The sequence below is a fragment of the Echeneis naucrates genome, chromosome 8 (assembly GCF_900963305.1).
Source record: "Echeneis naucrates chromosome 8, fEcheNa1.1, whole genome shotgun sequence".
Taxonomy (NCBI): domain Eukaryota; kingdom Metazoa; phylum Chordata; class Actinopteri; order Carangiformes; family Echeneidae; genus Echeneis; species Echeneis naucrates.
In genome coordinates, this window is record NC_042518.1 from 15714044 (window position 1) to 15737208 (window position 23165).

Genomic DNA, 23165 nt, shown 5'->3' on the forward strand with positions numbered 1-23165 from the left:
ATGAAGTTATTCAGTTATTCAGCATTTAGTTACATTAGTTGTAATAACATTTTATCTGTTTCCAGATAATGTCTGAATAGTTACGTATAGTTAGTTACTTAATCTGCCATCTGGATTTGAATTCACTTGAGAATGAGACCAATTCAAGGTTATGTGACTTAAAAAGTAATTCTCTTATCCAAATTTTTCAGGCAGCTTGCATTTTCTTTTTTGTCAGCTAACATTTGTACTTAAATAAAAACAGTGTTGCATGTTGGCTGTGAAATAAGCAGAGAAATATTTCTCTTTTGACCTTAATAAAAGGTTTCCAGTTTTGTGAGATTTTGTAAATTTGGGAGTTAAAAAAAATGTTGCATGTGAGTTTAGGAGGCGATTTCACCTGGCAAGGCCCATGAATACATCAAGTCACAGAAACATTTACATTATTCATAAAACTGTAGTAAATAAATTATAAAGCTATAGAAAAAGCAATTTGCTGTTCATGTCTTATTAATACTTAAGATACTGTGGACTTGTATCAAAAAGGTACATTAGATTCAGCTGTACAGTAGTCATGGTAACATATTCAACGATACAAAACAAAATAATTTATTAAATTAAATTAAATTAAATATGAAATTAAATGCACAAAGCTAAAGCGGAAAAGGAAACCCACACAAAACTACTTACAGGTAAAAAAACAGCAACAACAACAACAACAACAACAACAAACATAACCAGTCTTGGGTCTGTAAATTAATTGGTGAGCAACGTGATGAACTTTAAAGTGTCGTCCTCGCGCCCCCTACAGGACAGCGTGTGTAACCTCTGACCTGCCCACCGGAAATCACGTGGTTCAGCTTTCCCATGCGTGTACACTGGTTGGGATGGCTTCTCTTCGCTAGTGTCGAGTTTTACTTTGACCATCGAAATTTCTTCCTTTAAAACATGTCGGGCAAATCGGAATTGAAAATCAACTCCCAATTCGCACAGAAATATGAGAAATACCGACAAAAAGAAGAATTACAGAGACGTAAGTGTCGCTGCCAGCTAGCATCATGCTAACCGCCAACGTGGGGAAGTGTAGCTGTCAGTTGTTTTCCCCGTGAATGTAATTTTTCTGCGTCCTCTGTTGTTGTTGTTTAGTGAAGGACCGATACGGAGACCGAGGTACCAACAGTGATTCTGAGACTGAGTCTAATTCCAGCTCTGATGACAGTGAAGTGGTTAGCATCGCTGCTTATTGTCCAGTCCGCTCTCTGTATTTAGATAACATTCTCTCACTCAGCTTGTCTGACTTTTGTTTCTCCTCCAGGAGCTGGACCCTGAAGTCGAGAGGGATTTTTATAGAACACTGTCACTCCTGAAGAAGAAAGACCCGAAGGTCTACCAAAAAGATATTCAGTTCTACTCAGAAGGTGGGAAGTGCGATCACCTGCGGTGCTTTCATTGTCCACAGGACATGATAATCAAATGATAAAAGTTTGTTTTGCGTCCAGGTGCTTCCACTAGTGATGAGAAGCCTTCAACCTCTAAGAAAGCGGCGAAGCCCATGTATCTGAAGGACTATGAACGTAAAGTCATTTTGGAAAGAGAAGGGTGAGTGAGCTGCACCATTCAATAAACAGTTAATTCAGTCATTCACCAGTTTAAATGTGATCCCAATTGTGTTATATTTAGGATGTGTGTTCATGTTATCACTATTAATTTCCCTTGACTTGGCAAAATGAACATTCAACTTTTCTCCCAATTTAATAGATAGTCATTAGGAGTTGGACAAAGGAAGATAAGATGTTTCAATTTAGAATGATGTTTATTATGTGTATCTGTATCCATAGTTTTACTTTTACTAGGTTAGATTTTAACTTGAATCATAAGAGTGACTCTAAAACTAAATCTAATTTTGTAATTTTATTCACAGAAAATATGAAGATGATGACGACAGTGATGATGAAGAGGCTGCTAAAAGAAGAGAGGTGTGAAACACATTAATTCTGTAGATTCTTAGTTATGTCATTTGTTTAATACTGTTTTTCTTTTAAAGAGAGCGGCTTCTCCAAGCTACATTCAAGAGCAGAGGGAGCTGAAACAAAGGTAAGGTTTGAACTTTCTGAAAGTGCATCACAATATTCACTATTTACAACTTTTAATGGAAATCAAAAACTCTTATCAGTTTCCAGAAATTCATCCAGGACAGCGATGATGAGGATGAAGGCAGCCAGGAGGGTGGTCGATCCCAGCTGCTAACCAGGAGGATCAAAACACAGGAAGAGAAGGTCAGGAGCTGGAATCTGTCAGCTGCTCATTCTATTTAGATGGATTTGTACTCAAGTATTGCAGGACAGGATAAACTGTTCCCTATCTGTTTGTAGGCTAAAGAGGATGCAGACTATGTGGAATGGCTGAAAGGCCAAGCTGAGCTTGAGGGTCCTGAGGAGGTGAAGGACATGGTGAGTCTGTCTAATATGACAGGGGAGACACTAGCAATGATGCGCAAAAGTTCTTCAATCTTCTTACAGTTCGGATTAGAGCTCTAGTTTTTACATTGACCCCAAAAAAATTGCAATCACAATGTGTGGTTACATTAAGTATTTTTACTTCGGTCAGGCTTTTAATCCAATTAATTGTGTCCATGTAAACATAGCTGCTAAGAAAATGGGTTGGAACATTACTTTTAATGATGGTTTGTGCTGAAACAGAAATACCTGAGGGACTATTGGAATGACCCAGAGTTGGATGAAAAGGAGCGGTTCCTCAGAGATTATGTCCTCAACAAGGGTTACTTAGATGAGAATGACAGTGATGAACGGTAGGTCGCTGCACGTCTGGATGTTGGCTTTCCTTTGCTAAACTAAGAAATTAAGCCGTATATGGTCATGAAATTGATGCATGGGATGCATTCAGGATCCCAACGTATGATGAGGTCATCCAGGATGATGTGGAGGACTCTGAGGATGAAGGGGAGACCTTCCTGGAGCGACAGGAGGACTTTGAGAGAAAGTACAACTTCCGTTTTGAAGAGCCTGAAGCTCAGAAGATCAAGACGTACCCACGTAATATTGCCACTTCAGTGCGCTCCAAAGATGACCGCAGGAAACGCAAAAGGGAAGAAGTGAAAGAAAGGAAGGAAAAGGTATAAAGTAAAAAAAAAAAAATTAAATGAAAACCCAACACATTCTATAACTACACTCTGGATCCCTGGAGATAAAGCTTCTTTCACTCTGCTTTTTTGTAGTTAATCACAGTGCTTTGGTTCATTAGCTGATATAAACTTCTGTTCAAACAATGGTAGGAAAAAGAGCATAAGCGAGAGCAGCTGAAGCAACTGAAAAACCTGAAGCGCAATGAGATCATGGAGAAACTGAAGAAGCTTCAGGAACTAACTGGTAATGAGCAGCTTGCCTTCGATCAGGTAGACCTGGATGGAGACTTTGATCCACAAAAACATGACCAGCTCATGCAGGTTGGTTTATACACACACTCCCACTAAGTACATAGATGCACACAAAAACATGTAGCTCAACTATTTGAAAGATTGAATAGGATTGTCTTGGAGTTTTGTGGTGTTATTTTCCATTTATGTCCTCCCTTTCCAACATTTCCTCTTACAGAGTACTTGTTAAGTCAGACCATTCACCGTTGTGAAGAAACACAAAGTGTTGCAGAAACTCATATAACCACATTTAAAGAATTTGAAGGGTGTTATCTTTTTTAATCATTTCTCAAATCAAGACAAACAAAAATGTACCTCTTCTAATCTTGTGTGTTACATTTGTTGACTTTTTCACAGCACATTAATGAGTTTAATGGCCATGTTAGCAGCTTTGTCCTGCTCTTATTGGAATGAGCAAGATAACACTCCAGCAAGCACAGGCTGTGTCCACCTGCATTAGAATCAGATCACTGCCACAGACGCTGCTGTCAACGAAGTAATCTGCAAAAGCATGCTTTAACCGCTTTAAAAACCATTCCCACTAACAGTCCTTTCCTTTAGATGAACATTCGCCTTCAGTTCAACTGATAGACTGTTTAAACAACTGAAAGTTTATGCAGATTACAGAAGCTCATTGCACCCATCCATCTAAATCTATTACAGATAATACACTACACCACTGAATCCTTTTTTTTTTTTTTTAGTTATTCATCCTTCCATCAAAACATAATAACAGTTGTTATTAGAGGTCAACTTCAGTTGAACAGATGGTTTGAATCATTAAATTTTGGGTTCAACAGGATCTACCATCTAGCTGGGAACTGTCCCAGCTCACATAAGTAATCTCATCTTTAATCTTCCCAGTGCACACAGATGTAGCTCTGCCTAATTAGACTCCTCAGGAAAGTGTGAATGCTCACGCAATTTTGCTACAGGCAGCTTGAGTCATCCCTCACATTACTGACTGAACACAGCTTCCTGCTTTGTACTGCCACTCGGCTCACACAGGTGTTTGGGGTGAATGGCTAATTGGATTCAAACAGTCTGCAGCTGCCTCTTAATAAGAGGTCTAATGGTCAGACCTGACTTCAGCCAGAGAGCTTAGTCACACAATCTGAAAAGCAATGCATTGTTTTCTTCCACTTCCAGAAAGTCTTTGGCGATGATTACTATGGGGAGGAAGAGGAAGAGAAGCCTCAATTTGATGATGAGGACTTTGAGGGTAAGCCAGTCATTTTTTATTTATTTATTTTTTTTTAATCTTTGTTGTTTTAACTGACGCAGTGTTGTTGAGCAAATTGTATTGCTGTGGTAAATGCATCCCATTAAACATTCTTACTTGAGTAAATGAACAGGATTTTGCTGTGGAGCAATAGGAAACATCTGTTTCTAATTCTATAGGGGCTTTCTCCTTACAAGCAGTCTTGTTATCAAACATAAACTCATTGGATGACTATCAATATCTAAACATGAGCTTGGTTTCATGTGTGTGAGACAGAGCACTGGAACTGGGACACATGGGCAGGAGAGGGACAAGGGGATGACTATGATGAAGTGGAGGAAGAGCACAATGGGGAAGAATATGGTGCTTCTGGCCCACACTGTGATGATGAAGACTTCATTGTGAGTCCAGTGACCTTTGCTGGGAGCTTAATTTAAAAAAAAATTCTCCTCAGTTTGGTGCAGAGATGGACCAGACAGCTTGTTTACTAATGTTTGTTCCCTTAAAACAGATGGATGCTGACTACGATCCCAATCAACACAGTGTCTCCAAAAAGAAAAAGAAAAAGGAGAGGAATAAGATGAAGAAAGAGGATATACCACAAATGGGCAAGAAAAGGAAGAAGTCTTACTTTGCAGAGGTCATCACAAAAAATAAACCTGTGTTTGATCCTCGTAAGTGTCACTAAATCTGCTGTGCTACCACTTTTAACACTGATGTGGTGACTTCTAACTGAAGTCTGTTTGTTTCAGAGGAGAAAAGCTTTGAGCAGTACTTGGATGAGTACTATAAATTGGACTATGAGGATATAATAGATGACCTCCCATGCCGATTTCGCTACAGGCAGGTCGTGTCCAATGACTTTGGCCTGAGCACTGATGAGGTGAGAACAGCAGAGTTATCACTTCCACATTTCTGACTGAAGCTCACATCTTATGTCTTAGGGTTTCCATTATTTCATTATCAATGCCTGCCTGGTACACCTGTTTATCAACCACCTGTTGGACAGGGGTTTAGTGGACTTTCAGTAGTTATATGGTGAAGAAGAAGAAATTAGGATAATGTAGGTTGCTTGGATATTGGTAGTTAATGCTGCAGTGATGAGCTTTGAGGTGACTGACCTGGTATTGCTTCCTTCTGGGGAATGCTCTGACCAGGGAATGATCTCAACTTAATCTTCTCTCTGAGCAGACCTCACAGTGATCACTTGAATAGCAGACATGTTGATCATGTCATTCATTACAGAAATACACTTCCTGATTTGAACTGAGTTATTTGGTTCCTTTGCTCAGATTTTAAATGCCAATGAGAAGGAGCTAAACCGATGGTGCTCACTGAAGAAGACCTGCATGTTCAGGTACTTGGGCCATTCTGTTTTTTGCTTTTTTTTTTTTTTTTTTTTTTTTTTTTTTGGTTTCTGGTTCTTTATGGCGCTTCAGCTTATTTTCTCTTTTCAGATCTGAAAAAGAAGAGATGAGTGATTTGAAAAACTATAAAATCAAGGCCCAGAATGAAAGGAAGAAGAGAGAAGTCCTGGCCTCTCTATATGCTGAGTGAGTAACATAATGTACACTAATAAAAGCTACCTTGTACTGTAGCAATGTAACTATATCTAATTGTAATTCACAGGGAAGATAAAGAGTTGGCAGAAGGTAAAATCAAGATGGGGAAGAAGAGAAGAGATCGTCTGAAAAATGCTGAGCAGCAAGGCGGAGAGGCAGAGGATGGAGCAGTCTCCATGGTGGACTCTACAGATGAGACAGTCACTCAAGCTTTTAGAGAGGCAGGAGGAGAGGAGGAGGAGGAGGTCCTGATACCCAAGAAAAAGATGAAACAAGAGGAGTCTCACATTACTTCTGAGGAAGTAGCAGATGAGGGGAAAAACCAAACTGAGAGACCCAAGTGGTCCAAGAAGAAATGCAAACCTTCAGGTGGGCGCCTCATATCAGGAAGCTTTGGGGTGAAAATAGGTGGCCGTGAGTTCAGTAAACAGAGACTGAAGGCCTATGGTCTGAACCCTAAGAGACTGTACTTCAGACAGCTTGGCAGGCAGAAACGAAAAGCACAAGCGAAGAGGGAGAAGCAGAAAAAGGAGTGAATGTGTCTGAGCCATTATCCTAGTATAGTCCCCCCCATGATCCAAGACATTGCATGGAATTAGTTCACTCTGTTTTCCACTCTCACACTGACCTTTACATTTTGATAAATTATGAATTTTTATCTTAGATTTTCAGTTGACTGCACAACTAATTTCTCAACAATTCAGCAGACTAAGGGGCCAATAGTGATCGAGTGGAACTTTTTTTTTTTTTTTCTTTTTCTCCTTTTTCTCCCCTTGACAAAGTGAGACTTTGGATTTCAAACTATAATAAATTTACAGTTTAACTTTGATCTCTGCTTTTTATTTTTTATCACATGCCATTTTGTGGCGAATGTAGAAATATATGGTGAACTCTGGTCATTAAGCAATCACCGAGCAGTGATGCCCTCCTACAGAAATGGATTAAAACCTACAGAATTTGAACCAGGTGGGCAACATTGCATACTTGACTTTGGAATAGAAGTGCTACTGCATTTTTAAATGTAGCCCTTATTGTGGACATTACTTTTTCATTTATTTTCATTTTCAATCTAGTGCTTCATACAACAGGTGGTGAAACATTTGATAGTGATTTTTACAGATTATAACATGTATACCAGATGTCAGCAAGCACCTTGATTAAAGTATTTGGTAACCAAAGATTTTTCTAGAATGCAAAAGAATTGAATGCGTTCATATTGTTTCAAACCTAAAGCCTCACTTATGAGCCTTGATGTCTAAATAATGCAAGTAGGACTTTAATGGTGTAAAACTGTTGGGGAAAGGAAGTACAGTTTTCTTTATAAAGATATTTACTAAACAGGACAAGATAACTCCCAATGAATACAACCATTTTTTTTTTGTGTGTGTGGGGAAGGGGCTCATTTCAATATGAACAAAGGTAAACAAGTGATATGTATTGAGGAAGCGGTACACAAACAAGATGCAACATCCAAACACTAGTCCCTTGGGGATAATTAAAAGCCATAATACTGTAGTAGATTGTAGAGCTGTAAGCATTCTATAGGAGTGACATAGACACTTAATGTGGGAGAAAAAACTACAATATTGTAAAATAATGAGGAAATCGTTAGTGCAAATAAACAGATTAAAAACATGACCATAAAGAGACTACGGTAATAGGAGTATGCTGCATCATATAGGTGGGTCAGAGATGTATGAGCACGAAGAAAGAGCCGCAGATTGTACGGGTAACGAAAGGCGACTGTCGGCCCGACGCTGATCACTTCCTAGACATTGCTGTTTATCAGTTCTTCCTGAGCACGAGGTGGCGCTGTGTCGCACGAGGCTGCAGGAACTACAGTGACCAACGAAGAAGAAACTAAAGGGCGCGCTCAGACTGTTTGAATCACGGAGCGGTCCTTACGGGACGTTTGTCTGCTTGGATCTTTACAAGTAACTGGCTTATTTCTTCTCTGGACGTGAACACTACCGGGTAAATATAGTCTATATGGCTGCCTTTTATATCGAGTGGAAGGCTAATTGAACGTAGTTAGCTACTTAAGGTGTCCAACCTGTCCGCCAGGCTAAAGCTCAGCCAGCGTCCGTGATGGAAAGTAACACAGGTTTATTTTACGTAGTACGCAAATCAAGCGGCAGATCACAATGACCTGCTGCTTGAGATCTATTGGGGTGAATGTTACAGGACCTCAACATCTTTTGCAGCAGCTGTTTTTCCCCTCGCCCGTCAGCATGGAGATGTGTAATTTATGTGTGCTTGTCTGCTGATTTATCAGAATCTTAACAAGCCTCAGAGAACCTTATGATTGTCACTGTTTAAGCCAGTCTCAGCCCAATCCTGACTTCACTAATGAATTCTCTGCTTTTCCTACTCACATCTCTTTTTCTCCTACTGCCATTCTTCTGGGTGATTTCAATGTGCATATTGACAATGGCCATCATTCCTTCATTAAAAGATTTTACGTCCTGTATTGACAGCTTCGGATTGCAGCAGTTTATCAGTTTTCCCTACCCATTCAACTGACCTCCCTGTCTCTGACCATATGATTATCTCATTTAATGTCAATATTGCACATTCTGCAATATCAAGGACATTAATTTAGCTGCACTGGCCACTGGTATTGCAAATCTCCCCAAAATCAACTTCTCATCCTCTCTGGATGAACTGCTTTCTCACTTCAATAATGGCCTCCACAATCTCTTTGACACCCTGGCTCCCTTAAAAACGCAGACTGTCGCCATCATCCAATCTGCACCCTGGTTTACATCTGAACTTCATCAAAAAGCTAACAATTGCCAACTTGAATGTCTTCACAGAGAAACTGGACTCATTAATCATAAGGCGCTATTTATAAATCACATTCTCTTTTATAAGAACTCTCCAAACTAACCTAATAAATCCAGTTATTATGCTGACTTTATTAGGTTAGATAATGGTAATTATTCTCTCTGGTTAACAAAACACTACCTCCACCAAATCTTCTTCTCCCATCCATTTCTAGCTTTAATCTTCCCTCCGTTACTGAGATATCTAATCTCACCTGTAAACCAAAGCCATCTGCTTGCCAGCATGATCCTCTCCCATCTACTCTGGTTAAAGCCTCCATTCACTCTCTGACCCCTCTAATAACTGCTGTTCCTCTTTCATCTTTGGTACTGCACCTATATCTGTTAAATCTGCAGCAGTAACCCCAATTCTTAAGTAACCCGGTGCTGACCCTAATAATTTCACTAACCTCCGCCCCATCTCCAACCTCCCTTTCATTTCCAAATTCTGGAGAAAAAAATTAGCTTCTTAGGTTCATGATCACCTTGCGCCTAACAGTCTGTATCAGTGCTTCTCAAATAGTGGGGCGCGTGGTGCAATGCCAGGGGGGTGTGTGTGACCCCGCGGAACATGCTTTTTTGCCTTACTAGAATAAAGTGTGATCTATATTCCTTCTTTTTTTTGTTTTCTTTAATGATAATAAGAATACAGTGTTATACAGAGGTGTACTTATAACAATTTTATAAACAGATGACACTATTTATAGTTGCGGCGGAGAGAGGAGGGGGCGCAAAATATTTTCTTCTTCCTAGCGGGGGCTTAACAGAAAATAATTGAGAAGCACTGGTCTATAAGAACAGTTCCATTCTGGGTTTCGCCCACTTCACAGCACCGAAACAGCTATTGTTAAAATCACCAAGGATCTCCTCATAGCTGCTGACTCTGGACTATCTACCATTCTTATCCTTCTTGATTTGAGAGTGGACTTTAACTCCGACACCGTACTTCTTGACAGGCTTGCCTCCATTGGAATATCTGACGCACCCCTGGACTGGTTTAAATCATGTCTCTCTGGCCATACTCAGATTATCCAACTGAAAACATTGCCGCCACCCCCCCATATATGAGTATATATGGGTATATATATGATTATGGTTAGGAGTATATATGGGACTAGAATGACTTCTCTGGTTGTTTGTTATACTGCTTTTTGTATTTGCCAATTGACTGAATTATAGTTATTGTTTGATTTTTATTGTCATGCAGGTGTCCTTGAGTGTCCAGAAAGGCGCCTATAAAAAAAATGTATTATTATTACAAGGATGGACATGCAATACATCTGTGCTATCTCTTCTGTTAGCTGCCATTGTCACCACAATGGCTCAAGGGCATAAATTTCAAGACTTGGAGGAAACTGGTGAGGCGTTGGTGGCCTTCATCAACAGCAGCCAGACAGAGAATCTGAAGCGAATGAAAGATGAACATCGGGTCCTTTTTGACCAGCACATAGAGACGAAAAGGATTGCAACAGAGATTTTAAAAGGCAAGTAAGCAGCACATCTAATGATCGCCTCTTTCTTTCTAGGAGGCTGTGCATATAGTTTATGTTGAACAGTTTGTGTGTATACATTTTGTGTACATTCACTGTACTGTATGGAGTACAGTACTATAATACTGTATGTGTCACACCTGCATCCAGTCCTTCTGATCTCCATCTCCAGACTCCTTTGACATTTCTCTTTCTGTCCCTCCCCACAGAAGAGGCTCAAATTGAGGAGAGTGTGGGCCAGAGGCTGCTTGACAAGGAGGAGGAAAAAAAACAAAAAGTTAGGGAGCTGGAGAATCTGGCGGAGCAGCTGAGGCAATGCATAGCCAAGAGTCAGATCACAGACTCAGAATTACAGTATCTTTTATCTGCTCGCTTGTGTTTACAAGTTGTTGGTTGTTTTGTTTTGTTTTTTGTGTGTTTTTTGTGTTCTAGGTGCGCCCACTTTTGCTTTGTTACCATCCTTAACCCTCCTCCAGGTTTCTGAAGGGAGAATTAGAGAGTCTAAGAAACACTGAACAGGAGCTTGAGACGCTTCAGAGTGAGGTGGATGAAGACACCACAGAGGTTATTCCCTCAGCTGTGTGAGTAGCAGACTAGTAAAATTTGACCTACAGCCTCAGTCTGACTTTGTACGGTAGTCCTCTAACAGGCTTGTGTCTTTCTGAAGATTTTATTTTCTCTGAAGTGGTTTGAGGACATGTTTATCAGTTTTACCTTTTTTTTTTTTTTTTTTTTTTTCCCCCCCCAAACAACCAATTTAAATTTTAAGTACCTCACATCAGTTACCCGGTATTTTAAGTGCACCTTTTTCAGTAGACCTGTGATTTTCCCCCTTTTTTTTCTCTCTTTAGTTTCTACATGCAGGAGATTTAAAAAAGTTACAAAAGAATGAAATTGAATACAGTGATGTGATATGCGTGTTCACCTGTTGGGCAGACCAAACTGCACAATTTCCTTACATTTTATATTCAAAGTTATCAATAAAGTAGTCAGAAAATAACCTGTAGATGAATTCAAATAAAAATATAATCACAGCTGCAGCCTCACTAAACAAACCTGCATAGAAAAACATCCACTTCGCAAAAGTCCCACAGTTCATGTTGGGGAAAAAAATCCAGATGTTTACCCTGCTGCTGCTTTCATATTCCAGCAACTGTATGTAAGACCTGAAAGATGTGTGGTGTATTTTCACATATTTTTAAAATCATTTTCAACAGCTACGTGGCTCAGGTGTACTACCTCATAACTAAGATCAAGTGGGAATATGACACACCACCCAAAATCTTAAAAGGAGGTACAGCTTTGTTTTTTTTTACTGTGTACACTATCTTGTGTGTTGTCAGTGAATGTGTGAGATATTGTGGCTTCACTTCACATGTTTTCTCTTCCAACAGTGCACTATGGTTCTGACCTGGCAACTCCCATCAACATCGACACATCTATACGATCTCAAATCGATGTGAGCGACCAGCTGTGGGCCTTTGTCAGCACTGAATGGTAGTTGAAGGAATATGGTCTCCTGTATATTATGTATTTGTTTGTGTGTTATTGGTGTTATTGTTTGTTTGTTTTTTTCTGGTCTATACAACTGTATATCTTTTTGAAAAATTAAACCTGTCAGTCCAGTGGCTTAGTAGTTCATCTCAAATGTATTTCAGCATCATGGCCTCATCACTAGACAATGCTGGGAGCCAAGTTGGTCACTAGATGTCACTGTAGAGTTGTTTACTGTGGAAGAGCGTTAGTAAATATTTGCATGCTTTTCTCAGATCAACACAGCCTGACATGAGATGTTGCCAAAACACTGACTTTTATTCTTTTTTTTTTTCCTCAATAGCTTTCTTATACAGTTCCATAACAGACAGCCTGCTCCATGACAACAAAACAAACACTGTTGGCTGTGGAGGGCAGCCAAAGAGTCAAGAGTCAAGTCAAAGAGTATCTGAAAGCAAACCAGTCATTATTTATAACCAATCACTTGAAGTGTTTATCTGTTATCAGATAAACACGTTATCAGTTTTACTATTAGCTGTCTCTTCCACCTCTTCATTCATCCTTACTTTTATCTAATTATCTAACATAGTCATAGGTTCATTACATCAGTAAACCATCAGCTTCCATGTTTGAATGTTAATGAGCCTACACTGACAGTCACAACATGTGGTGACAACTGACCCAGACTTACAGGCCTTATAGTGACTCTGGCATTCACCGACGTGTACGACTCGTAACTACTGAGATATAAACTTAAATTCAGGCAAGTCTCATAAAAGCTCAAATATTATCTGAAAGTTTACCTGCCGAATAATTTACCAGCAATCCATCACATTTATGGGAACTGAGACTTTCTCCCTTTCTGAGGGTAGCAGACTGACCACAGCCGCGTACCCCTGCAGTACAGCAGTTTGGTGGGCAGGATGACAAACTGCAAAGGAGGCGTACATTCATGCCATAACTTCAGAAACCACACATGGCCATGTGGTTCTTGACGATCAGCAGTGTTAATGCAGCAGAATTGTTTCTGCAGAATCATCGGTTCTTAGAAGGGGCATATGTGATATTAAGTGGTTTGACAGGTGGTTAGATGGAGGTGTTTGCTAAGATCCAGTTCCTGCCTCGCGCTACACGCCTTCACACTCTTCTTCATGTTTTACTCATAACTGAAGTTTACCCTCAGTTCAGACTGCTTATTATTACGAACGGAAAATTTTTATTTGAGCATTACTTTGCTGAGAGCTTATCTCCTTAAAGAATCTATCGCACAGCTGGGTCGGGTTTGAGTTGTTCTATTTTTTTTTTTTGCGTAGTCCAATTACATTTATAAACCTAAATGTAAAAAATAAATAAATAAATAAAAAGTCGATTCTCTGAAGCAAAGAAAGATTACGTTAATATCAAGTTTGACAGCAAATGTATTCATTTCATCCCGAATGTGTAAAATATGCGACAAATCTGCAAAGTGCGAGTATTTTATTAATTTTTAAAATATATTTATTTGGATTTTTCTCCAGTTTTAATACTGATTATATGTTTTTACCTGCTTTAGTTTGAGTGTGAGATTTAGGCAAGATGTGAAACTTTCAGACATTAACTATTAAAATCATTCCAAGCAAATGACTAAAGAATAACAAGCCTCTACATAAACACCATTCACGTTTATTCAGTGCACATATAGAACTGACGTCATAACTTAAATGAAGTTTTTACAATATAAAATACAGCTCGGAAAAGGCTATAGATATTTACAAAGTTTACTAAAACAATCAGTAAATATATATTTTTCTCTTTACATTATTATACAATATTACAATGAGGAAATGAGTGCCCATGGTTATGTCACTATTACAATGAAATTTTGGCTGACACTTTGAAGCGCAAACTTCCTTTTGTCTGAGTTCAGACCGATTTCTCTCTGGTCTGTCTTTTTCACCGGAAATAGATTCATATCATTTCATGGTGAGATGAAGTTTATCACAACAACAAAATTTTTTATTTTTTTTTTCCCCCCGTCTTGTAAGACTTATTCCAGTTTGTTAAACCAAGAAGGCGTCAACAAACTTCCACTGTCAGCTTTTATTGCTTTGAGTCATTCATCATGTGTGGCTACATAGCGACCTCCATAGCTGCAAACCGCCCGGCGATACTCCATCTGGCGTCTGAAGGCTCTGAGCCTCTGATGTTGGCGGTTGGGACCACTACCCAGCGTTGGAGCTGACCAAGACTCACATGGCAGAAATTACATGGTTTTGGCAGCAGAGTTTGGGTGTGGATGCTCTATGTTTGAACAACGTATCATTATATGTTAGACAGGGAGATGAGATAAGGATAAATCTCATGCTTGGGCTTCAGGCCTGGTCTATCAGATGTGTATTTATGCAAAAACATTTGTACATAGCCTTTGATTTCATCAAGTAAAATGACATCTTACCAGAAGGAATATCCTCTGACAAAGTTTTGTCTCAGACAAAGGTAAAGCTTGTTTTTCACAGGATAACTTGGACAATGCTTTTTGTGATCACTGTTATAGAAAAATGCAGATAATTGAAAAAAATTTCTCCCAATTTGGATTGTTTTCACACACGACAAGCTTCTGCTGTGGCAGGGCATGTCTAATAGGGTACCTATAAGGCTCGTTTCAGAGAGAATGGGCCTGCCAGATTCAGTGATGCAGTTCATAGTCTGAATGTGCAAAGTCACGTAGAGTCACTGTGTCATGTCTTACACATCCTGGGGTAAATAGCTTTGATAGTAGTTGGTGTAAAGTTCCCGGAGGACACTGTCGTCTCCACTCCCTCCAGCCTGTGAGAGGCTGCATCAGTCTTACTGGTGCTGCACTCCAGGAAGTGGATCCCGATCTTCTTCATTTGGCCATCTTTCGTTAGGAGGCAGGGGCGGCAGAGCAGCCTGAGGATGGCCCGTCTCATGTCCTTGCTGGTCAGGGTGTAGATGATGGGGTTGAGAAGGGAGTTGAATATAGCGATTCCCAGGAAGTAGTCCGCCTTAAAAAGTACCTCACAGCCTTTGGCTGGACAGCAGAAGTCCAGCAGCAGGAAGATGAAGAGGGGCAGCCAACATATGATGAAGACGCCCAGGACTATGGTGACTGTCTTCAACAGGGCCATGTACTTCTGGGACTTGCGGTAAAGGCCTTTGCGCTGTGGGACTGAAGCCAGGCGCTGGGTGTTGGCCTTGACAATGCGGAAGATGCGGACATAGAGCACCACAATGGACATGAGGATGGCACTGAAGATGGTGATGCAGAAGAGGATGTAACTCTTGGCATAAAGTGGCAAGACTGTGGAGCACTGGTCCAACTGTCCCATACAGTTCCAACCCAAGACAGGCAGGACCCCCAAGAAAACAGACAACACCCAGCTTGCCCCAATCAGAGCGAACATCCGCCCCTGTTTGTCGCCCTGGTACGGTTTCATCCTGACCATGGTCACATGGCGCTCGATAGCAATAGCCAGAAGACTGATGACAGAGGCGGCTAGCATGATGAACACACCCCCCTCCCTCAGAAACCACAGCACCGGCGTCATTCTTAATGTGTTGGCACCTGATGTAATGAGGTTTACCATGTAGGTGAAACCAGCAAGCAGGTCAGAGAGAGTCAAGTTGCCCAGTAAGTAGTACATGGGCATATGGAATTTCTTGTTCTTCCAGATGGCCACCAGCACCACAGCATTTTCTACAACTATGAAGAGGCAGACCAGCAGAAAAGCTATGGCCTCTGGTTTGAGTCCTTCCTTGTACTTGTTCCCACTCAGCTTTCCTGTGTAGTTGTAATGCTCTAGGATGACGGCGTTGCTCTGGTACTCATGAAACATCCTCAGCAGGTTTCTGGTTGACGGGGACATGGGGACTGCAGACGGGGCTATGGCAGCATAGGCAGCATGGAAAGAATCTGTGGTCATTTTTCTTATTCCTTCCTTTCTGGTGCTGTAGTTTTCTCCTTTTTTTGTCTGCTTTTGAAATTAGGTCCACAGGGAGGTTGTCACATAGTCCTCTGGCTGTGCATCATTTGTTATTTCTTTAGTGTTAAAAGTAGAAGCAGGCAGATGTTGTAGGGGGAGCGTCTTCTTTCTGAAGCTGTTGAATAGGATACCCTGTGGTTTTTGAATCTCTCTCCAAAGGAAAAAAAAAAATTCACATTTTCAATGCCTGGACTGCGCACTAGGAGGCGATGAGAGTCAATCTGAACAAAACAAGAGAAGAAAGTTGCAATGAATAGCGAGAAAAAGACGTTGGTTAAACCCACGGAAGAAAGGAATTCATTTAAGTGCTCTGCAATACCCAGAATGCACTAACATTCTGACTTCTGATAAGAGTAAGGACCACACGGTAATAACTTCTTTTTGTAGGGCGCAAACATTTCAGCTTCATTGAGAATAAAATGGCAAAACACCACAAAGTCCATGTCAAAGTTTTAAATGGAAGTTTTCCTGAATCTGTTCACCTCGGTAGCTGTGTTTTCCTGCTACTCCAGATCCAAACTCACACTTCTAACAGTATTACACGTCAGGGACAAATACAATAAAATAAATGAAAAATAACTCAAAGCTCGTGAGTGCATCTATGTGTCACTTGCGTGTAACTACACATGCGTAAATAAGCATAAGGTATCCAAACGGTCAACTCCAATTCCAGCTAGTTGGAGCTGATCTGTTTGTCTCTTAAATATATTTAACAAACATAAATCTAGTTTTAATGTGCACAGACAGCCACATGGTTTTGAGCATATGCACTCCAAAGCGTGGAGATGACCCTCCGGAGGTTCGACCCCAGCGAAAGTGAACACACAGTAAAGTTGTGTCTAGCCGTACAGACGCACTTCACGACAGTGCGCGCATTATTGCGTTTTTTTTTTTTTTTTTTTTTTTTTTTTAAAGCACACAGAAATAACATAAAAATGTTAGCACGCACCTGCAAAACCGTGTAAGTATCCAGCTGTGTGCGTGCAGCAGCGGCAGAAGTGGTCCCGGGTCCAGAGCCGAGGACCTTGGCTGTCGATCAGTGCGCACCACTGCGACATGTGAGTGTGATGTGGGAAGGGAGCGAGGCAGGACTCGACAAGTCTGGAGGGTTGGTCTGAACGACTGTGCCCTTCAACGAGTTCTCTCCCTCCTTCACTTGACCCCCTTTTTTTTTTCTTCTTCTTCTTCCTCCAGATCTGTTCTCAGGAAGAAAGGAAACTCGATGACTCATTAATTATTTGCCATCAGACTTGGCACTTTAAAAAAAAAAAAAAAAAAAGCGTGGCAGCTAGATGCATTTTGCCCCGTTCGTCCGTTTGTGTTCATTGTGCTGGCTCACTGCCGCTCAATGTTGCTCTGCAGGTTTGGATTATGTGGAAATCTGTGTGTAACTCACAGAAAACAAAAACATCCGAATCACAAAAACACTAAAAACTAAAAGCCACAAGGTAATTCGTCGTTGGAAATGTAGTAATTTGTGCGGGTGGCCTTGTTTGCTCAGGGAACAGCTTAGTCCCACAGACTTCTCATTTAATCATTTTTAAGGTTGCATTATGATAATAAGAAACAATCCTTTCTCTGCAGACATGCCATTCACAGAGCCTTCTCAAACAGGGCTGTTTCAGACATGTTTGATATAAAAAATAATGCTCTGCTTTGAAGAATAACTTGCACCCAGAAATTGAGAATGACTGAACTACTAAATTAGCAGGGATGTCAATACAATCCCGATGTTACATTAAAGTGTGAAACTGAGGATTTATGTGAGCTGAGAAAAACACTCCCTATCGCTGGTGGAAACAGGTTTCTCGTGTTCAACATGCATCGCTCTGCTCTGGCGAAGGTCAACGTATCAAAAAGCACATCACAGTTAGGAGTGGAGGCTGTCATGCTGCGGGGTGCTAAATGAATTAAGATTACTAATGTTCTCCCTGACTGGGGTTAAATGAGTCTAAAGATCTTCTACACTGTATGTCACTGCAGCCTCACTCTGAATTCACTGTCACAATAGCAAACACAGCTGGAGAGAGGCAGAGGTCTATCATCAAAGCCCATTATTTTGCTTCCTGCCAACTGATTTTCTGAAGCCTCTCTTTTGTTGATTAATCAGCTGGTTGACCAACAGAGGTTACTTTTAGTGTCAGTAAAATTCCAGCATTTTCTAATGAGCGTTTCTCAAGCTAGGCTACCAGCCGAAGTGAGCACCTGGAATTTTTCTGGGACTGTCCATCAATTTTTGAAATGCCCAAATTAAAAGTATGAACACAAAGGTTGGAGACACACTCTGTTTCAAATTGTTGCAAATGTTTGTTTTTCATTACACCCCCTGTTTCGAGGGGAAATAGAGAAACAGGGATTGTTACTGACACTTTCTGGATTAAACGATGAATCTAGTCAAACAGATAATCATCAGTTTGATAATGAATAAAATCATTGTTGGAAAATTCAGATTCTAGCATCTCCATTTCAACAATCAATCAAACATCATTTATATAGCACTTGTCATACATAATGTAACACAAAGTGCCTTACAGTTACAAACAAACTGCCACCACACACATCCATACACATACACCCTCTCACACACACACAAGGGTTATGAATTTAACTCCAAGTTGTTGCCACTGAAATGTTTTGAACAGTGGCACCCAACCCTCGGCTGATGTTGAGAAAATCATAACCTCAATATTATTTCTATTTCCATGTATACATAAACTCCCTTTTATTCTCTTTATTTGATGACTGTAGCAGGAAGTTATCATGCTATTTTAATCATTTCAATAATCACAAAAAGGAGGATAAAGTCAAACCTCTGATGACATGCCTGGGATGTTGGCCGAACAACAGGGAAATTACATAAGGCGAGGGTGGGTGAGTGAAGGCTGGACTGGCCCTTCTCTAAACAGGAAACTTCCTCATTGTGCCTAGAGAGGAGTGGGATATCCTTGAGAAAAACACAGATGAAGTCATTGGTTGAAAATGACAAAGAGAGGGGCAACGTGACTAAAGATTGACGTACAACCCTCACTTCGCGCACATAATTGGTATCTTACTCATTTCCACACTTGTCATTAATGGAAGAATTTACTTAAACTGTTTATAGCTGAAAATGAAGCTTTGGACTTTTACTGAGGGACTAATTCTTGCCTGGTGGTCTTGGCTCTTGCAGCACCTCGGTTCAAATTTCAAGCTCTATAAATAGTTATTTTCTTTCTGTGTGAATGAACCAAACTATTCTTATTTTAGCTTCACCAGCTCCTCTCCCCACACCTGCTGGTCTGGGACCAGCCTTTCTCTCTTTCCTCCCGCTCAAATCAGGGATTTCCAGCTGGTGTGTGAGCTGTGCCCTGACTCATCTTGTTCTGTTCTTCCTCTCTGTCCTCACGCCCACCCAGAAGATAACCAGGTTGAGCCGTTCCTCTCTCCACGAGCTGTCAGCCAAGTGGCAGTTAACCCCCTGCAGTGATCCAGTGACAAGCTCCTGGTGTGCGGCCTCTGATTAGTTAACACACAAAGACATGACAGCAGGAGTCTCTCCTCTGTCCGTTCTCTCCCCCCCCCCCCCCCCCCCGCAAGAGATCTGCTCCATCACGTCTTCTTCCCCCTCAGGTCACAAACAAACCTTTAGCACAGAGAGAGCAGTCTGGACCCGCCCTGTGGTCTCACTGCTGGGGTGGGGGGGCGGCTTTCTGCATTCAGTATGTTCTGTCCAGCTCTCCTGGCTCTGGTGATTTTTTTCCTGTGACGTTAATGCGCTTGCAGAAAGGAAGTCAGTCGGTCCTGCTTTTGTCATGACAGCCCCCTTTAGATTTACTGCTGTTTGTGTGGAGGATAGTGTTTTCTGTTTTACTTGTCTGGCAGTTGTTTGTCACATTCATGTTCCAGTAAATAGCTTTTTCTAATATTTTCTAATATTTAAAATAATCTGTTCGGGCAGGAAGTGACAGGCCATGTTCCTTTTCTGTTTATGTCGCTTTTTTAAGAGCTCATGTGAGCTTAGTGCGATTTTACACTCACCCCCCCTCCACTGAACTGGTTACAGTTTTCTGTTCTGGGGTGTTATAGCAATATAACACCTCAAATCGAAGCCTCACCTTTTGCTCACAGTTAAAGAACAAGTATCTACAATATGCAATGTAATTTCACAAAGACAATGGAGAGCATTCACACCTTTTCAATTCAAACAATCAGTTGTTGAAGCTTTTTGGGCTGTATGTAGAATGTAGAGCCAGGGTGTGCTTCACGTCAGGTCCCTCACTAACTGCTCAGCACTGTAGATCCTGTTTTTATGAGGGAAATCATGAATACAGGACATTTAGGATGTGAGTCAAATCAGTAGAATGTAGTTGTTTTTTGTTTTTTTTTTGCCTTATTTTGTATTATTATTATTGACCAGAGAGGTGACTTTCTGAACTCATGTTTGGATGGATTAAACAAACAGATTTAATGTGTTAACTGGAGAAAGCAGTTTGAAGGTTGACATTGCGGTTGGGTTACTGCTTCTAGAGTTCACACTAAATTGTGTCGTTGGCTGCCAAGAAACTGAAGTTGACCTGAATTGCTAGGAAGGCTGAGAGTTAAATTGTGCGTGTTGAAAGTTTGAATGCATTTTACGTTGACAAAGCCCTGCCTTAGCTACCAAACTGTGAGGATTTCTGACTCAATCTAGTCACGTATTTAGAGTTTACTTCATAGATGCCAATCTGGAGCTGGAAGAGCACAGCAGTGTTTTCTGAGTATGTGTATGTGTGCTGATACAGCAGCCTGTGCAGCCGGAGATTGACAGTCAAAGCCTAATCAGCTCATCTGAATCATCCGAGGGTGCACAACTGTAGTTTAGATTGCCATGTTGATGCTGAATGCTACTTCTGAGTATGAAAAATAAGAATAAGCTGAGAAACATCTCCAGGTTATAACTCGAAGACCACAATTCATATCGCTCATTAGCAGGAGGAGACTGTGTTGAACTCATTGTAATAAAGTATGAGCTGGCGATGTTAGACAAAGTGCAAGTTAGACAAGCCTACTTTTCAGTTTCCTCCTGAAAATTAACTTCAGTGCCAATGGGGCAGTTGAAGATTGCCCCTGAGGCTCTTAGTGCAGAATGCGTGCGTAAGTAGGTTCTGATCGTGGACAAATCTAGTTATAATGACTGTTTTGATGAAAAGCGACTTAGGAGATGTGAAAAAGAATTTTTTTTTTCATAAGAAAACAACAGCTTATCCCACTCATGATACACTTTGGCCCCTGACTTTGGGGTCTATTCATCTGAATGGGGAAAATTAGCAATAAAACAATTAGTCGAGGTGCTGGTGGATTGAGTTAGTTATCTGTGGACATAATGAGGCGAGCTGCTATCCCTTGTTTCTGGCCAAGTTAAATGGTGGCTGGCTACATGTTTAGCAACAGATTCAAGAGTGGTATCAGTCTTCCTGTGTAACATCTGTGTTGACAATGTGAATATGTGAATTTCCCAAAGTGTCAAACACTAATTTCGCCAGTGAGTCGTCACAGAATGTCTTGGTGCGTTTTTCTTTTGAGACATGGTCCGCAGTAAACATTATTGTGACGTCAAGAGTTTTTGTTCCCTCATGTCTCTATTTGTTTTTCAGAGGGATCCATGGGGACTGAATGAAAGCTGCAACAAGGAGAAACCCAGAAACTTATATTCTGTATAAACTCTAATGCAGTGTCCAGTACTGTTGTGGCTGCCAGAGATTTATGGGAATCCTAGAAATAGCCTGTCTTTGTCAAAGTCCGGCTTTCCTGCCTCTCTGTTTCATGTGCAGCTGTGCAGGGCAGTCACCTCACTTTAAGATCCTAATAAGCGGAAATGGAAAGAGCATATGTAAATGTTGGAAATGTTTCCTTTCCATTGCTTCTATGCTGTCCCGTGTGTTTTCGCCAGGCAGGCCACTGTACCTGACTGTCCCCTTCAGTCTCCAGTCTCCAGCTGCTCTGTCTGCATGTTAGTTGTCCCTTCCTTTCTTATCCTGCAAAACTTAAGGCTTCACATTTAAATTCAGATCAGATTGTATTCACAACCCTCACTTCAGACCACAGTACATTCTGCTCTGCCATTTTTGCTGATTCTCATTTAATTGCGTTTTTAAACAAATGCAAATCTTTGAAACTGGGCCGTGATTGTTTGTAAAAAAAGTGATATTTACATAGTGTGTTTTATGTAGCGGCTCTGAGGAATGTGTCAAGTCTTTCAGAGCTGACTGTCTAATTGTGTTTTGCTCTGTTCCAGGCCTCATGTCTTTACAAGGAAAAAACACACTTGAAGTTTTTTGTTTGTGTTGAAGCCAGAAAGCTGTTACACAAAGCCCCAGCATAGCACTCATTTATTTTGCAGATTTAAACAAAGTTGTGTCTCAGAAATATTACTCCCAAGTAGATATTCTGCATCGTCAGGAGGTGGAGAGGCTTTGTTGCTTGAAGTTGCTAAAGTCAGTGGGGATTTTCTGGTGCAAATAAACACAGGAAGAGTCCGCCATTCGGGGGCCATTTTGATTAGACATAAACCCAGCATATGTGAATGTCAGTTGTGTCTATACGCAAACACAAACATCCTCATTTCCTATGTAAACCATCACCAGTTCTCACCCTCAAGCTGGCAAGTTGCTGCATTTGAGGTCAGGCCGTACAGTTTCCATGCTGCCGATAAATGATTGTTTAGTCATTTTCTGCCTATTTGTGAATTTGTCTCTGCTCACTTTCAGCTGTGTTTATTAAAATCCACGATGGCATCACTGAAACTGAATCCCCTGAGCTATGCAGAGCTGCGTTTTCGGTTGACCACCAAGATTTCTTGGCCTGCAAAGAGAGGAAATCAACCTCATATTTATTACTTAGGGGAGATAGCTCAGCAGTGTTGACACCAACTGTTCTACCTCATTAGCCAGAAAACCTCTGGTTCTTCTGTTTGAATTTTCACTTAATTGCTTTGGTCACATTTACTGGCATGACACAGTGATGTGTCCTTGTATCTTATTTCATGTGTGGTTACTTTCTACAAGGCTGTCAAGAGATATTATTTTATTAAAGGGCTAGAAACATGCTCATCCACTTCACTTCGGAAAGGATGAGGAGATTGATTCCACTCTTATGTATCTGAACTGTACAAAAACTACTCACTATAATTTAGTTTAAAGGCATTCTTTGCCCCACTAAC

General features: G+C 40.7%; 3 protein-coding genes and 1 non-coding gene across 4 annotated transcripts; 3 read left to right on the plus strand and 1 right to left on the minus strand.

Moving 5' to 3' along the window:
• The first annotated feature begins 844 nt into the window (after positions 1–844).
• Positions 845–7025, plus strand: kri1 (KRI1 homolog). Its single transcript, XM_029509023.1, has 18 exons — positions 845–1012; positions 1126–1205; positions 1295–1397; positions 1479–1578; positions 1901–1955; positions 2024–2073; positions 2153–2255; positions 2352–2429; positions 2679–2788; positions 2884–3112; positions 3272–3442; positions 4562–4634; positions 4911–5035; positions 5146–5308; positions 5387–5517; positions 5927–5991; positions 6092–6187; positions 6264–7025. Exons 1-18 carry the CDS (start codon positions 928–930, stop codon positions 6730–6732), a joined length of 2286 nt encoding a protein of 761 aa, XP_029364883.1. The 5' UTR covers positions 845–927; the 3' UTR covers positions 6733–7025.
• On the plus strand, positions 5727–5825 carry LOC115048228 (Z30 small nucleolar RNA). Its single transcript, XR_003841054.1, has one exon. It is a non-coding gene; the product is annotated as a Z30 small nucleolar RNA (small nucleolar RNA).
• A 1031-nt stretch (positions 7026–8056) lies between the features above and the next one.
• spc24 (SPC24 component of NDC80 kinetochore complex) lies at positions 8057–12303 on the plus strand. Its single transcript, XM_029509049.1, has 6 exons — positions 8057–8170; positions 10323–10505; positions 10721–10865; positions 10988–11092; positions 11729–11805; positions 11906–12303. Exons 2-6 carry the CDS (start codon positions 10340–10342, stop codon positions 12010–12012), a joined length of 600 nt encoding a protein of 199 aa, XP_029364909.1. The 5' UTR covers positions 8057–8170; positions 10323–10339; the 3' UTR covers positions 12013–12303.
• A 1344-nt stretch (positions 12304–13647) lies between these two features.
• s1pr5a (sphingosine-1-phosphate receptor 5a) lies at positions 13648–17117 on the minus strand. Its single transcript, XM_029509041.1, has 2 exons — positions 16938–17117; positions 13648–16209 (listed from the first exon to the last, which is right to left on the minus strand). Exon 2 carries the CDS (start codon positions 15926–15928, stop codon positions 14723–14725), a length of 1206 nt encoding a protein of 401 aa, XP_029364901.1. The 5' UTR covers positions 15929–16209; positions 16938–17117; the 3' UTR covers positions 13648–14722.
• Positions 17118–23165: the final 6048 nt, after the last annotated feature.